At 46.2% G+C, this 14,117-nt stretch overlaps 1 protein-coding gene across 1 annotated transcript; it reads right to left on the minus strand.

Moving 5' to 3' along the window:
* Window positions 1-605: 605 nt before the first annotated feature.
* On the minus strand, window positions 606-7,952 carry LOC128050973 (transmembrane emp24 domain-containing protein 9-like). Its single transcript, XM_052643488.1, has 6 exons — window positions 7,910-7,952; window positions 2,476-2,721; window positions 1,977-2,082; window positions 1,576-1,696; window positions 879-1,025; window positions 606-755 (listed from the first exon to the last, which is right to left on the minus strand). The coding sequence occupies exons 1-6, from the start codon at window positions 7,950-7,952 to the stop codon at window positions 606-608; spliced, it is 813 nt and encodes a 270-aa protein (XP_052499448.1).
* Window positions 7,953-14,117: the final 6,165 nt, after the last annotated feature.

Consider the following 14,117-nt stretch of genomic DNA (forward strand, 5'->3'; position numbering starts at 1 on the left):
GCTGGCACGTGAGCCTGACTAGAGCCCTGAGAGAGAAGGTGCAATGGGCACACGATTACCACCAGCACTCAGGTTACCCAAAAGAGGGGCCCAAGTTGGACTGTTCTAGAAAAGGTTCCACATGCTGCTAATGCTTCTGGGATAAAAGCATTTTTCACCTCATCCACTTTGGGATCAATCTCCCACCAAAGCCTCACATGTTAAACATCTGATTGGCCACATAGAACAAATTGTAGCATAGGAGGCAATAAATGTTTAGGTCAGAAAATTGGACAGTTATAATTTATATTTACTCCTATTTTCTCCATCTTGGGATAGTTCACTCATCCTAATTAACATGGGAGTGGGGATAACACTCACCACCCCCCTGCTCAGCTAGCAGCTCCTCCCACCCATGTGTCTCCAGCTGGAAACTCATTCCCTCCCAAATCTCAACTGAGAAAACCAGCTAAAAGAGATCCTCTCTCCCCCTGCCAGGTAACAAGGAAATCCCTCAGGGTTGGGAAGGATGGGAGAAGTCAGGAGACAGACCAGGCCAGACCACCTCCCATCGTTCAGCAGCAGGGGATTGACTGGAGGCCAGGCCTCTGGTCTCTGAGGCTGATTTACACCAACTTCTTGGCTTTAAAGAAGCTCTTGAGGCGCTGCATCTGCCAGGTGCCAGTGGCCACAAGGATGAGGGTCTGCAGGATGGACCACCACAGCACCCTCTGATTGGTGCTCTCGCTGGTCTGCCGGAAGTGCTCCTCTCGCCACTGTGAGAAGGCGAGAAGGAGGAAGGCATGTTGGTAGAACAGAACTGACCTCCGGGGGAAAAGCTGAAAGAGCCACTCCCTGGGAGGTTACACGTTTGCTGTCCCAACTGGGCCCAGCCTCGCCCTCTGGTATTCCTGCTCCTTCTGAATCTTCTCCACCTGCTCTACCAGCTGCTGTATGCGCAGATGCAGCAGGGTCAGCTTGTCATTGGCCGCAAGTTCCGCATAATCATTGGTGTGTTCACCCAACTGCATGTCCAAGTGAATGGCCTGAGGAGCAGAGGAGCCAAGGGTTGGAGGTCAGGGAGCACCTGCAGGAAACCCAGCTTCCACACACTAGGCTGGGCCTGACTGAACTGAGCAGTTCATTTCCTCACAGTGATGTGGGAACAGCCCTGCTCCAGGTGCCAAAATCCCAGATCAAGGCCCTGCTTGCATGGAGTTCCAAGTCCAAAAGACAGAAGGGACTGAAAAAATGTGCAGAAAAACCAAGGTGTGACTCAGTGTTTGAGACAGCCAGCTTCTAGGAGATCTGTGTCAGTGGGAGGTGGTAACGAAGAGCCTGGGAGCATTCAGCTGCCGGACAGCTCTGAATCTCACATTAGAAGCTTGGGGTTCATTCTAGAGATGGCAGGGGGCCTAGGGATGATTTTAAGTCCAAGTGGCTCCCTCCTGGGTCCCCTCTCATTCTTCAGGAACTGTTCTCTGTAGCCTTACTTCATGGAAAGCCTAGCCCTCATCAAGAGGCATCACCTACAGACCCCTTCTCACCCCAGGGACTGAGACACTGAGGACTGGTGACGTTCCCCTCCATACTCACCAGTTTGCCGTCATAGAAGAGGGCGAACCGGCTGGACTTGAGGTGAAGGCAGACCTCGTGCTCTCCTGGCGACTGGGAGGTGAAGGTGAAGCTGCCCCGAGGGCCTGGGGTATCCCAGGTTCTGACCCTCACTGGCCAGACCAGGAAGGAGGACGTGAGAGAAAAGGCATCGGTCCGGGTTCGAAAATCTCAGATCCCAGCACTGCCAATACAGTACAGTACTCTACAGTTTGCAAAGAGCGTGGCCTTCTTTGAGCCCTCCTGCCTGTGAGGCGATGGTCCCTCGTCTAAGAAACGGAGGGCTAGGGAGGACTAGGCATTGACGCTGGAGACCGCGGAGGGCAGGGGTCGAGGGTAGGGGTCGGGTGAAGGGGGCGGGGCTGCATGGAGTCAAGGCCTGCCTCATTTTGTTCTCAGGGTCCTTCACAAACACGAACAAATTGATCCACTGTGGGGAGGGCTGGTGCTTTTCCATAGCAGGGTCGTATAGCTCGGTCTTGTAGTTACCTAATGGAGAGGCAGCCTGGATGCATCTCCCATCCACAGTCAGATGCATCTCCAACCACAGAGCCCACCAGGGACTTTTGGTCACGGGGTGGTAGTGGGAGGAGGAACAGGAAGATCTGGTCTGATTGTGGGGCCTGACCACAGCCCTCTGCCTCTCTCTTCCCCTCTCCAACCCTGCTTTTCTGCTGTTACCCGGATCTGGATCAGTCTTGCCTCCTCCGTGTCCCCAACCCCTGCACAGGCAATGGAGAGGGTGCTTTGACCGCACAGCTGTCCGCCTGTTTCCCATCCGTGCCCTCCCCGGGGCCTGAGGTGATCCCGCGGGCCCCATCTCCCATCCCCTCTTAGGGCTCTGGGTTGTGGGTAGGGCAAAGCCGGGACTGGCGCGCGCACCTATGACCACGGTGCCATCGAGGATCTCCTGAATGAAGCACTTCTCCTCCAGCTCACGGACCTCGAGGTAGAACGCGCCCCCGCCGCCCGCCAGCGCCAGCAGCTGCCACAGCAGCAGTGGCAGGGCCAATCCGGCTACCCTCGCTCGGCCCCATCCCAGCCCGGGACCGGCGCAGGACCCAGGGCCTCGTGTCCCGCAGGCCCCCGCCACTTTCCCAGGCGAGTCCGAGGGTCTCTGCGTCCCGCCTGCGGAGACTGCGAGCTAGCGCACAGACTGCGAATCCCGGGAGCGCCAGCGCGGCCCCGCCCCGGGCGCGTTCCCGCGAACCCGCGTTGCAAATGGGCCACGCGAGCTCCCAGCCTGCCAGTAAGGCGCTCTAGAACGCTTTCCTTGCCTTACCTCTCTTAATGCTCGCAGAAGCCCAAGGAAGCAGGGGCTCTTAGCGCCATCTTGTTGATGTGGTAACTGAGCCGCAGAGAGAGGAAGGAAGGAGACTGCCCTCTGAAACGTGCAGAGCAGCTGCCAGAGATGGGTGACTGCACCTAAACCTCAAGGAGGTTAGAAGTGATGGTAGACGGAATGGTGAGACAGAATGAGAACTGCACACAAGCCCCGTGGAATTCAGAGGCTGAGACAGTAGTTCAGGAAAGGGAGGGAGAAATGTCCCTTTTATGGAAGGGGAAGTTTGACTCAGGGCTTCGCAGGTGGAGCAGTGGTAAAGAATCTGCCTGCCAGTGCAGAAGAGGAAGGAGACACAGATTCCGTCTCTGGGTTGGGAAGATCCCCTGGAGGAGGGCGTGGCAACCCATTCCAGTATTCTAGCCTGGAGAATCCCACGGAGAGGAGCCTGGTGGGCTACAGTACATAGGATCGCAAAGAATCGGACACGACTGAAGCTACTTAGCAAACACGCAAGTTTAACTCGAGCTCTGAAAAAGGGTGAAATCTCCCTGAGCAGCGAGGGAGCAAGAACCACTTAGGTGGAAAGACCTAGAATTACCTAGCAGCAGTAGACAGGTAAGGTACTAGAAAGTTTATGGGAGGGAGGAGGTAAATTGGGCCAAATCACTGAGGGGTCAGGAGCTGCCAGGCCCACTTGCACAGGTGGGACCCTTTATCCAGTGGGACCAAAAGAAGAGACTGTGGGTGAGCCTGCAGAATGGAAGAAGGCATCAGGAATGCAACTGGAAAAGGAAAGGGAATATACAACTGAAAGGTGTGGGAGAATGGGGCCAACATGACAGGATAGGGATCCAGGAATAGCAAATCTCAAGAATTCCAAAGCTCACAGTGCCCTGAGTAGGCAGTATAGACCCAAGCGTCAATATAAAGCAGTAATCTATCCAGGTGATGGGATGAAGTCCTCCACTATCTCGTACTTGGTAATAATACATACTCATTGGTTTATTCAGCAGTATAAAATAATGATGAAAATAATAATATTCTTTTATTCTTCTGTGCCAGCCACTGTTTTAAGCACTTTTAAGTGTATTAACTAAATTAATATTTTAAAAACTTTATAAGGTAGACTTTAATGGGATTCCAATTTAACAGATGGAGAAGCAGTGGCAAAGAAGAGTTGAGTAATACTTGCCCAAGGTCATCCAGCTGATAAGCAGCAGACATTTGCTCACACAAGCTCTGGGCAAGACCTTACGATGCATACTGGACAAAAATATGAATAAAACCTGTCCCCTTCCCTCTAATAGCCCACTGAAAAGCAAAGGATCAATGTCAATACAGTATTTTAAGATTAATGATATGTTTAAGTTACCAGAAATTGTCCCCTCACTTCAGCAGTGTGGCCCGATGATAATTCTAGGGGAAAGTTTTTGTTCCTTCATTGGGAATGGTCTTTAACAAAAATGGCAGATGCAAGTGTTAACAAAGGCAAACACTTTAGAAAGGTCAATTAAGACAACAACTGCAAAGCATCAGTTGGATTTAGAAACTAGTTGTTCACAAAGGGCATTCACCAGGAGCTGGGAGCAGGGATGATGATGATTCAGGGTTTGGGAAACTGAGTGAGGTGCTGTCCACGGTCCTGAATCGTGATTGCCGGTACCATTGTCTGCCTTTAAGGACTGGTTGGTTTTGGTTTTTGTTGTTGTTTTTATATAAAATTTCCAATCCCTCATGAACCAATGGTTTTGTAAAACAAAATTTAAAACAATGAAACATTATGTGCTTGGATGTCACATCAATGTTAAATTTTCACCAAAGTTTCTAAACACTCAATTTCTGTATTTTACCTCTGTGAAGATCTTTAACAAATGCTAATGGACCAACACTGGCCCACAGTGAGTAGTACTGTTTCATAGCCAGTGGTCAGACTGCCCACAGAAATCTTCTAAAGGGACAAAAGTGTTAACTTATTAGGGGCTGCAGAGACATGCATGTAAGACAGCACACCAGCAAGATTTCAAAGTCAAGAATTCTGATGTTGGAAATGGTGACGTGGTTTCCAAGTGGCAAAAGTATTGTTTTGACGATAAAACCTGTTTTTAAGTGATGACAGGATTGAGAATATAAGAGCAGTGAGGGATTCTCCCACTTGACAATGATCTCATTCCACACTGCCAAGACCACTGAACCTGGGTGTCATTTGTGAGATTAAAGGAGATATTGGGGGAACTACATCTACTTGCCCTACCTGGGGTTCCCCCAAGATCTAATCTCTGCAGGCCCCTACTACGCGCTGTGCCCTTTTTAAGGGATGTCCAAAACCCCCATTGCTGCCCTCTTTTCCACTTGCCTAATTCCTATTCACCCTTTCAAGTCTCGAGTGCAGCGACACTTTCTTAGGTGTTTCTAATCCTGGGTTCCTTGGGGCCTTGTAGTAACCATGTTGAATTACAGTTGTTCATTCACACTAAAGTCCCTTGGGACTGATGGCTAGAAGGGATAGAGACAGGTTTCTGCCACAAATTTATCTCTGTGCTTGCCAAAGCCTAGCAAAAATCCAGGAACAGCATGATTGTGTGATGGATGTTTGGTTAGAGAAAGGGAAGAGAGACGAAGGAAAGAAAGAAGAAAAGTATGGAGAGAAAGGAAGGGGAATAGAAAGAGGAAAAAGAAAGAGAAATTGGAGAGAGAAAGAGAGAAGAGGGAAAGGAAGAAGGGGGAAAGAAGAAAGAAAGGATGAAGGAGGTGGGAGAGAAAGAAGGAAGAAGAGCAATAAGAGTCATAAGCACTGGAAAAGCCAAAATCTCTATATCTGTTGCCTGGCCTTTCTTGTGATGTCCCCTCCTCATTGTTCCCATTAGGCATCTCAAGCTGAGGATGGTGGGGGTGAAGCTTATCAGGGTCACAGTGTCCTGCAGCTTAAATTGGAGCTTCCACGTGCAATTCTGCTCTGGTGTTGGGTGGATTCTGTTGGTTTGCTGGTGACCTTCACTTCATCCCCAGGATACTACAGTGCCACTGTCCCTTCTTATAGTCCATTGGCCTCTACATTCTTCTTCCTCCCTTGCCTGTAGGAAAATAGTCTTTGTTTCCATCTCCACAAAGGAATTTCCTATGCATTTTCTTTCCCTGTGCTTTCTGTCCCAGAACACCTAGGCACTGAAGGGCGGGTATGTGCTGAATCCAAGGACATCAAGAACAGTATCACTCTGGATCTGGAATCAACTTCACTTCTTGATTCAGATACCCCCTGCTCCCAGGCTGACATTGATCCCGGTGGCAGAATTCTTCTACTCCTGGTGAGTTTTCTCACTGTCTTCCTTTCTAGTCCATCTTTCCTCAGGGATTCGGGCAATCCATCTCACAGGTATGTGTCTGGCTGGGTCCTCCCTCCTTCCTGCACTGCAGGCGTTCCTACAATAAGGGCAAATCAAAGGGAGTGGCTGGGCTGTGTCTTAGTCCCTGAGAATCGGGAAGCCATTGATTCCAGGACTCAGAGGACAACTAGAGGTAGTGTGGCCAAAAACAATACACTTAAGTAACACATTTAAGTCCCAGCTCTACTCCAACCAAAATGTCATTATACTTTCTTTCTCAAAGTAAAATGTTTGCAGCATCCTCAAAGTTCTCCACCACCTTCCAAACATCTTTTCTGGATGATTAAAGAAATGCACAGACTTGGCTGAGGTACCAGGACTTCTCTCTGGGCTCTGTTTTAACCAAGGGCAAACCCTCTCCCCTCATGCCTGAGGCTGTATAAATGAACCTGGACATGGGATGCAGCTTTCTCAGACATCGTCTACTGCTCATAACCCTTTCTGTCAAGTTCCCTAACTGGTAACCACTCCTGCCCTTAACTGAAGACTTCCTCTTCAGTCTTTCATACAAATGGGAAACACCATTCTTTAGGTTCAAAGATCATTCATTGTCTATAAGAGATAGAGCCCAGGGGAAAGGTGGAGGGAGGAGAGAGGAGGAAGATGGCAAATGCAGACAGTGATACTTCCTTACTTCCAATTTCTCCCTCTTTCCTCTCCTCTATTTTCTCCTCTCTCTCCCATAGCACTTCCCACCTCTCTCTTCTGTTTTTAAAATGTAGGTTTTACTATTCTTTAGGCATGGTGAGGCCTAAAGATAGGAGAAGATTGCTACTGAAAAGATAGTTTGGGGACTTCCCTGGCAGTCCAGTGGTTAAGACTCCGTGCTTCCTCTGTAGGGGATGTGGGTTCAATTCCCGATTGGGGAACTAAGATCCCTCATGGACCTTGGTGTGGCAAGAAAAGAAAAGAAAAAGAAGGATGAAAGAAAGAAAGAAAAGATAGTTTATTACTCACAGTTCTCAAGAGGACTGGTTATACCACATCATGCGGGGCCACATGGGGAAACACCAGAGTTGGTCAGGAGGCAGGAGTGAGGGGAAATCATGGGGAAAAGCTTCTATTGTGGTTTCCGTGGGAAGGAGTGGGTGATTGGTTAGTTTGAATAATTTCAGCAGTCTCTGCGGTGTTTTGGCTTTCACTGGGTGTCTGGTATCTGACCATGGGGTGATTAGGGCAGGAGAAAGACTAGTTTGGCACATGAGAGTTCAATAAAGATGGTGGTTGAGGACGGGTGGTGGTGGTGGTGCTGATACGGGCTTTGGATTAGTTCTTTTGCATCTGAAAGATGCCCTCTGAGTGGAGTTCTTTGCTATTTCTAAGAACTGGCTCACCCTGGGAGGGGCAATGAGGGGTCAGATGCCAGAGCACCTAGGACCACAGAAAATAAGAAAATATGGTTAATACATTCCCAACCAGAGTCTGCACCACTGAGTCTCCAAAAGGTCATGGCAGCATTCTCATCCCAGCTACACTGAAGGCTTTACAAACCAGGAGATGGAGGACAGAGTGAAGAGGCAAGAGTAGAAAGGTGGGTCACAGTCCCGTCTTCTTTGGGACTGGAGTGGAGCAGATTGGGGCTGAGGTTAAGAGGAAAGTAAGACAATTGGGTTTCTGCTGCTGCCACTGCCAGAATACTGCTGTACCAAACCTGGTAAGTCCCAGTTATACCCAATCTGGTAAGCCCCAGTCATGTTTCTAGTTTTGAATAACAATTTCAAATGAAATTGTTTGGTCTCCATCCTTCTCCGTCCCCATCCTTAAAACTAGGATTCAACATTCTGGACTAGCTCTCATTGGTTGATTATATGAGCTTGTACCTTGCTTCCTTTCTCTGGTGCTCAGATTTTCCTACCCTTAGGGCCGATCCAGATGAGGGTTCAGCCACTGTGCTGCTTGCTGGTCCATGCTGCAGAACTCTCTGCCTCTCAGGGCTTATGTCAATCACCCCATCCTACAGTCCCAAGTGTGTAGATACTTGTTGGTTGAATAGGCACTGCCGCCACTGGAGAGGAGAAAGGGAACCCCAGGACTGCTCCCTGAGTGTGGGAGAGGTGGCACCTCCTCCTGGGGGAGTTTCTGTAAGTGACTTATCGTGCATGCATGCATGGAAGCATGGAGTCTTAACCACTGGACTGGCAGGCAAGTCCTTGGATATACATAGTTGAACATTCATATCCTCCTACTGCTGCCTTCTTTACTTTCCCTGTATTATCTAATCCCTTATGAACTTTTTCCTTGTTACTGTTCCGATTCCCACCTCTGAGTGTTCTCCAAGCTGTAGCCCTGGATTTAGGAAACCTGTTTGGGACATGAAGCCTATGTCCTGCTTTGACTATGTCAGTGCTCCGTGGGGAAGATTTCCAGCAAGACTGATAAAGGTCTGGATAGAAACTGTTTACTTTTTCTACACTGCTACAGAAACCGAAATGTGCCAAGAGTTGTCTACTTCTTGATAGTCCAATTCTTAATGTGAAGACTTTGACTTAAAGAACTCAGAGGAAACCAATGCAACCAGAGAGTGTGTCAGACTAAAAGCACAGAGCCAGGTGACAGCATAGCTTGGGAAGTATGACATGTGTGTGAGATGTAGAGATATTCCTTTCCTCATCTCTCAAGAAACTTCCTGTGACAGCGCTTTAGCAAAACTGGAATTTTAAATTTAACCATGGTAAAAGATTGAAAGATTTCCTTCTAGAATCAGACACAAGGCAAAATGTCTATTCTCACCACCTTATTCAGCAGCACCTCAGAAGCTGTAACAGCTGCAATAAGGCTGAAAGAAGAAATGAAAAGCATGCAGATTGGAAAGGAAGAAATAAAACTATCCTTATTTGTAGATGACTTGATTCTACAGATGGAAAATCTCAAGGAATCTACAAGAAACTCCTAGAACTAACAAATGAGTTTAGCAATTTGCCAAATATAAGAGCAACACAAATAAATCAAGCACATTGCTATGTATTAATAATAAACATAAACCAACACTTAAAATGCAATACCATTTACAATTATGCCAAAGGAAATTACTCAGGTAAGATCTAAACAAACCATGTACAGGATCTGTGTGCCAGAAGTTACAAAATCCTGATGATAGAAATCAAAGAAGACCCAAATAAATGTAGAGACATACTGTATTTGTGTACCAGAACACTTAGCATAGTAAAGATGGCAATTCTTTCCAAATTAATATTCAGGTTTAACACAATTCCTATTAATATCTCCTGAAGAAGGAAATGGCAGCCCACTCCAGTATTCTTGCCTGGGAAATACCATGGACAGAGGAGCCCAGCAGGCTGCAGTCCATGGGGTTGTAAAGAGTAAGTTAAGTCGCTCAGTCGTGTCCGACTCTTTGCAACCCCGTGAACTGTAGCCCACCAGGCTCCTCCGTCCATGGGATTCTCCAGGCAAGGATACTGGAGTGGGTTTCCATTTCCTTCTCCAGGGGATCTTCCTGACCCAGGGATCGAACCCAGGTCTCCCGTATTAGAGGCAGACACTTTAACCTCTGAGCCACCAGGGAATATAGTGTAAAGAGTAGGACACGACTTATCAGCTAAACAGAAACAACAATCAAGATGATAGTAATAAAGGCTATGTGGTATTGGCAGAAAGATAAACAAATAGCTCAATGGGACAGAACAGAGAACCCAGAAATAGACCAACAGAATCCATTCTGACTTTTGACAAAGATACAAAGCAGTTCGATGGAAGAAAGATACCATTTTTTAAAAAAGACTTTATTTTTAAATGCAGTTTTAGGTTCACAGCAAAATTGAATCAAAAGTACAGAAATTTTCTTGCCCAGAGCATGCACAGCCTCCCCACTGTCAACATCCTGCACAATAGTAGTACGTTTGTTATAATCAACTAAAGTACTTTGACACACCATTTCCACCCACAGTCTATAGTTTACATTAGGTGTTACTATTGGAACTATGCCTTCTATGATTTTGGACAAATGTATGATGACATGTATCCATCATTATAGTATCACACAGAATAGATTCAATGTCCCAAGAATTCTCTGTGCTCTGCCTATTTATCCTGCCTCTACCCCTCACCTCACTCCTAGTAATCATTGATCTTTTTTCTTTTTTTTAAATATTTATTTATTTGGCTGTGCTGGTTCTTAGTTGCAGCATGTGGGATCTAGCTTCCTGATCAGGGATTGAACCCAGATTCCCTGAGTGAGGGGCACAGAGTCTTAGCCACTGGACCACCAGGGAAGTCCGCAACCACTGATCTTTTTATTGTCTGCAGTTTCCCCTTTTCCAGTGATAGTTTATGGTGAACAATGTCAGATTTGTGGTCTCCGAAGAAGAAGATTTAACTTTGGGACCAGGGACCAGGCTTGATCACTCAAGAGCTTTTGTGTAACAGAGTTTTATTAAAGTATGAAAAGGGACAGAGGAAGCTTGTAACATAGACATCAGAAGGGGGGTGAGAGTGCCCCCTTGCTGGTCTTAGCAAGGCCCTAGATGCTCCTTATTGCCAAACTCAGAATTAAATTGAAGAAAGTAGGGAAAACTACTAGACCATGCAGGTATGACCTAAATCAAATCCCTTATGATTATACAGTGAAAGTGAGAAATAGATTTAAGGGACTAGATCTGATAGATAGAGTGCCTGATGAACTATGGACTGAGGTTTGTGACATTGTACAGGAAGGAGACAGGGATCAAGACTATCCCCATGGAAAAGAAATGCAAAAAAGCAAAATGGCTGAGGAGGCCTTACAAATAGCTGTGAAAAGAAGAGAAGTGAAAAGCAAAGGAGAAAAGGAAAGATATAAGCATCTGAATGCACAGTTCCAAAGAATATCAAGTAGAGATAAGAAAGCCTCCCTCAGTGATCAATGCAAAGAAATAGAGGAAAACAATAGAATGGAAAAGACTAGAGATCTCTTCAAGAAAATTAGAGATACCAAGGGAACATTTCATGCAAAGATGGGCTCGATAAAGGACAGAAATGGTATGGACCTAACAGAAGCAGAAGATATTAAGAAGAGGTGGCAAGAATACACAGAAGAACTGTACAAAAAAGATCTTCACAACCCAGATAATCACGATGGTGTGATCACTCACCTAGAGCCAGGCATCCTGGAATGTGAAGTCAAGTGGGCCTTAGAAAGCATCACTACGAACAAAGCTAGTGGAGGTGATGGAATTCCAGTAGAGCTATTTCAAATCCTGAAAGATGATGCTGTGAAAGTGCTGCATTCAATATGCCAGCAAATCTGGAAAACTCAGCAGTGGCCACAGGACTGGAAAAGGTCAGTTTTCAATCCAATCCCAGAGAAAGGCATTGCAAAAGAATGCTCAAACTACCACACAATTGCACTCATCTCACATGCTAATAAAGTAATGCTTGAATTTCTCCAAGCCAGGCTTCAGCAATACGTGAACTGTGAACTTCCAGATGTTCAAGCTGGTTTTAGAAAAGGCAGAGGAACCAGGGATCAAATTGCCAACATCCACTGGATCATGGAAAAAGCAAGAGAGTTCCAGAAAAACATCTACTTCTGCTTTATTGACTATGCCAAAGCCTTTGACTGTGTGGATCACAATCAACTGTGGAAAATTCTTCAAGAGATGGGAATACCAGACCACCTGACCCGCCTCTTGAGAAAGCTATACGCAGGTCAGAAAGCAACTGTTAGAACTGGACATGGAACAACAGACTGGTTCCAAATAGGAAAAGGAGTACGTCAAGGCTATATATTGTCACCCTGCTTATTTAACTTATATGCGGAGTACATCATGAGAAACGCTGGACTGGAAGAAACACAAGCTGGAATCAAGATTGCCGGGAGAAATATCCATAACCTCAGATATGCAGATAACACCACCCTTATGGCAGAAAGTGAAGAGGAACTAAAAAGCCTCTTGATGAAAGTGAAAGAGGAGAGTGAAAAAGTTGGCTTAAAGCTCAACATTCAGAAAATGAAGATCATGGCATCTGGTCCCATCACTTCATGGCAAATAGATGGGGAAACAGTGGAAACAGTGTCAGACTTTATTTTTTGGGGCTCCAAAATCACTGCAGATGGTGACTGCAGCCATGAAATTAAAAGATGCTTACTCCTTGGAAGAAAAGTTATGACCAACCTAGATAGCATATTGAAAAGCAGACACATTACTTTGCCAACAAAGGTCCGTCTAGTCAAGGCTATGTTTTTCCAGTAGTCATGTATGGATGTGAGAGTTGGACTGTGAAGAAGGCTGAGCGCCGAAGAACTGATGCTTTTGAACTGTTGGAGAAGACTCTTGAGAGTTCCTTGAACTGCAAGGAGATCCAACCAGTCCATTCTGAAGATCAGCCATAGGATTTCTTTGGAAGGAATGATGCTAAAGCTGAAAGTCCAGTACTTTGGCCACATCATGAGAAGAGTACTTTGGCCACATCATGAGAAGAGTTGACTCACTGGAAAAGACTCTGATGCTGGGAGGGATTGGGGGCAGGAGGAGAAGGGGACGACAGAGGATGAGATGGCTGGATGGCATCACTGACTCGATGGACATGAGTCTGAGTGAACTCTGGGAGTTGGTGATGGACAGGGAGGCCTGGCGTGCTGCAATTCATGGGGTGGCAAAGAGTCGGACACGCCTGAGTGACTGAACTGAACTGATGCCTGCAATGCAGGAGACCTGGGTTCGATCCCTGGGTTGGGAAAATCCCCTGGAGAAGGAAATGGCAAACCACTCCAGTATTCTTGCCTGGAAAATCCCATGGAGAGAGGAACCTGATGGGCTACAGTCCATGGGGTCACAAGGGTCAAACATGACTTAGTAACTAAACCGCCCACCACTGAGAGTTGAGTATTAAAGATTCCAGCTATAATTGTAGAACTGTCTAGTTTTCCTTTCAATTCTGTCCATTTTTTAAATTTTTATTTTTTGGTCGAGCAGAATGTGGAATCAGGGATTGAAACTGTGCCCCCTGCATTGGAAGTCTTAACCACTAGACTGACAAAGTCACCAGTTCTGTCAATTTTTGCTTCAGAATTTTGATGATCTATTATTGGGTATGTAAATATTTATAATCATTTTATCTTCTTGCTGTATCAAACCTTTTATTAATATATAATTGAACCTTTTATTAATATATAATATATAACTTTTATTAATATAATAATAATTATATATTTAATATTATTAATTATATATTAATATAATGTTTGTTTCTTGTACTTTTTTAAACTTAAAATTTATTTTGCTTGATACTAGTTTAGCCACTCCTGCTCTCTCCTGGTAACTATTTCTGTGGACGACCCTTTTCAATTCTTTCACTTTCAAATCTGTTTCTGTCATTGTAGCTAAAACGAGTCTCTTGGGAATTCCCTTGCAGTCCAGTGGTTAATCAGCCGGTAAAGAATCTTCCTGCAGTGCAGGAGACCCCGTTCAATTCCTGGGTTGGGAAGGTCCCCTGGAGAAGGGATAGGCTACCCGCTCCAGTATTCTTGGGCTTTCCTGGTGGCTCAGATGGTAAAGAATCTGCCTGCCATGTGGGAGACCTAGGTTTGATACCTGGGTTGGGAAGAGTCCCTGGAGAAGGGAAAGGCTATCCACTCCAGTATTCAGGCCTGGAGAATCCGCATGGAGAGAGGTGCCTGACGGGCTACAGTCCGTGGGGTTTCAAAGAGTCGGACACAACTAAACAACTAAGTACAGCACACCAGTGGTTAGGACTTGGCGCTTTCACTGCCATGGGTCAGGGTTCAATCCTGGTAGGGAAACTAAGTCCCACAAACCCTTTGGTGTGGCCAATAATAATAATAATAATAAAATAAAATATTCTCTTGAGTTAGGCAGTGGCAGGGGGAGACACAGGTGGGCCCCACCAGGCCAGTTGAAGGA

This window comes from Budorcas taxicolor, chromosome 7 (genome assembly GCF_023091745.1).
Source record: "Budorcas taxicolor isolate Tak-1 chromosome 7, Takin1.1, whole genome shotgun sequence".
NCBI lineage: Eukaryota > Metazoa > Chordata > Mammalia > Artiodactyla > Bovidae > Budorcas > Budorcas taxicolor.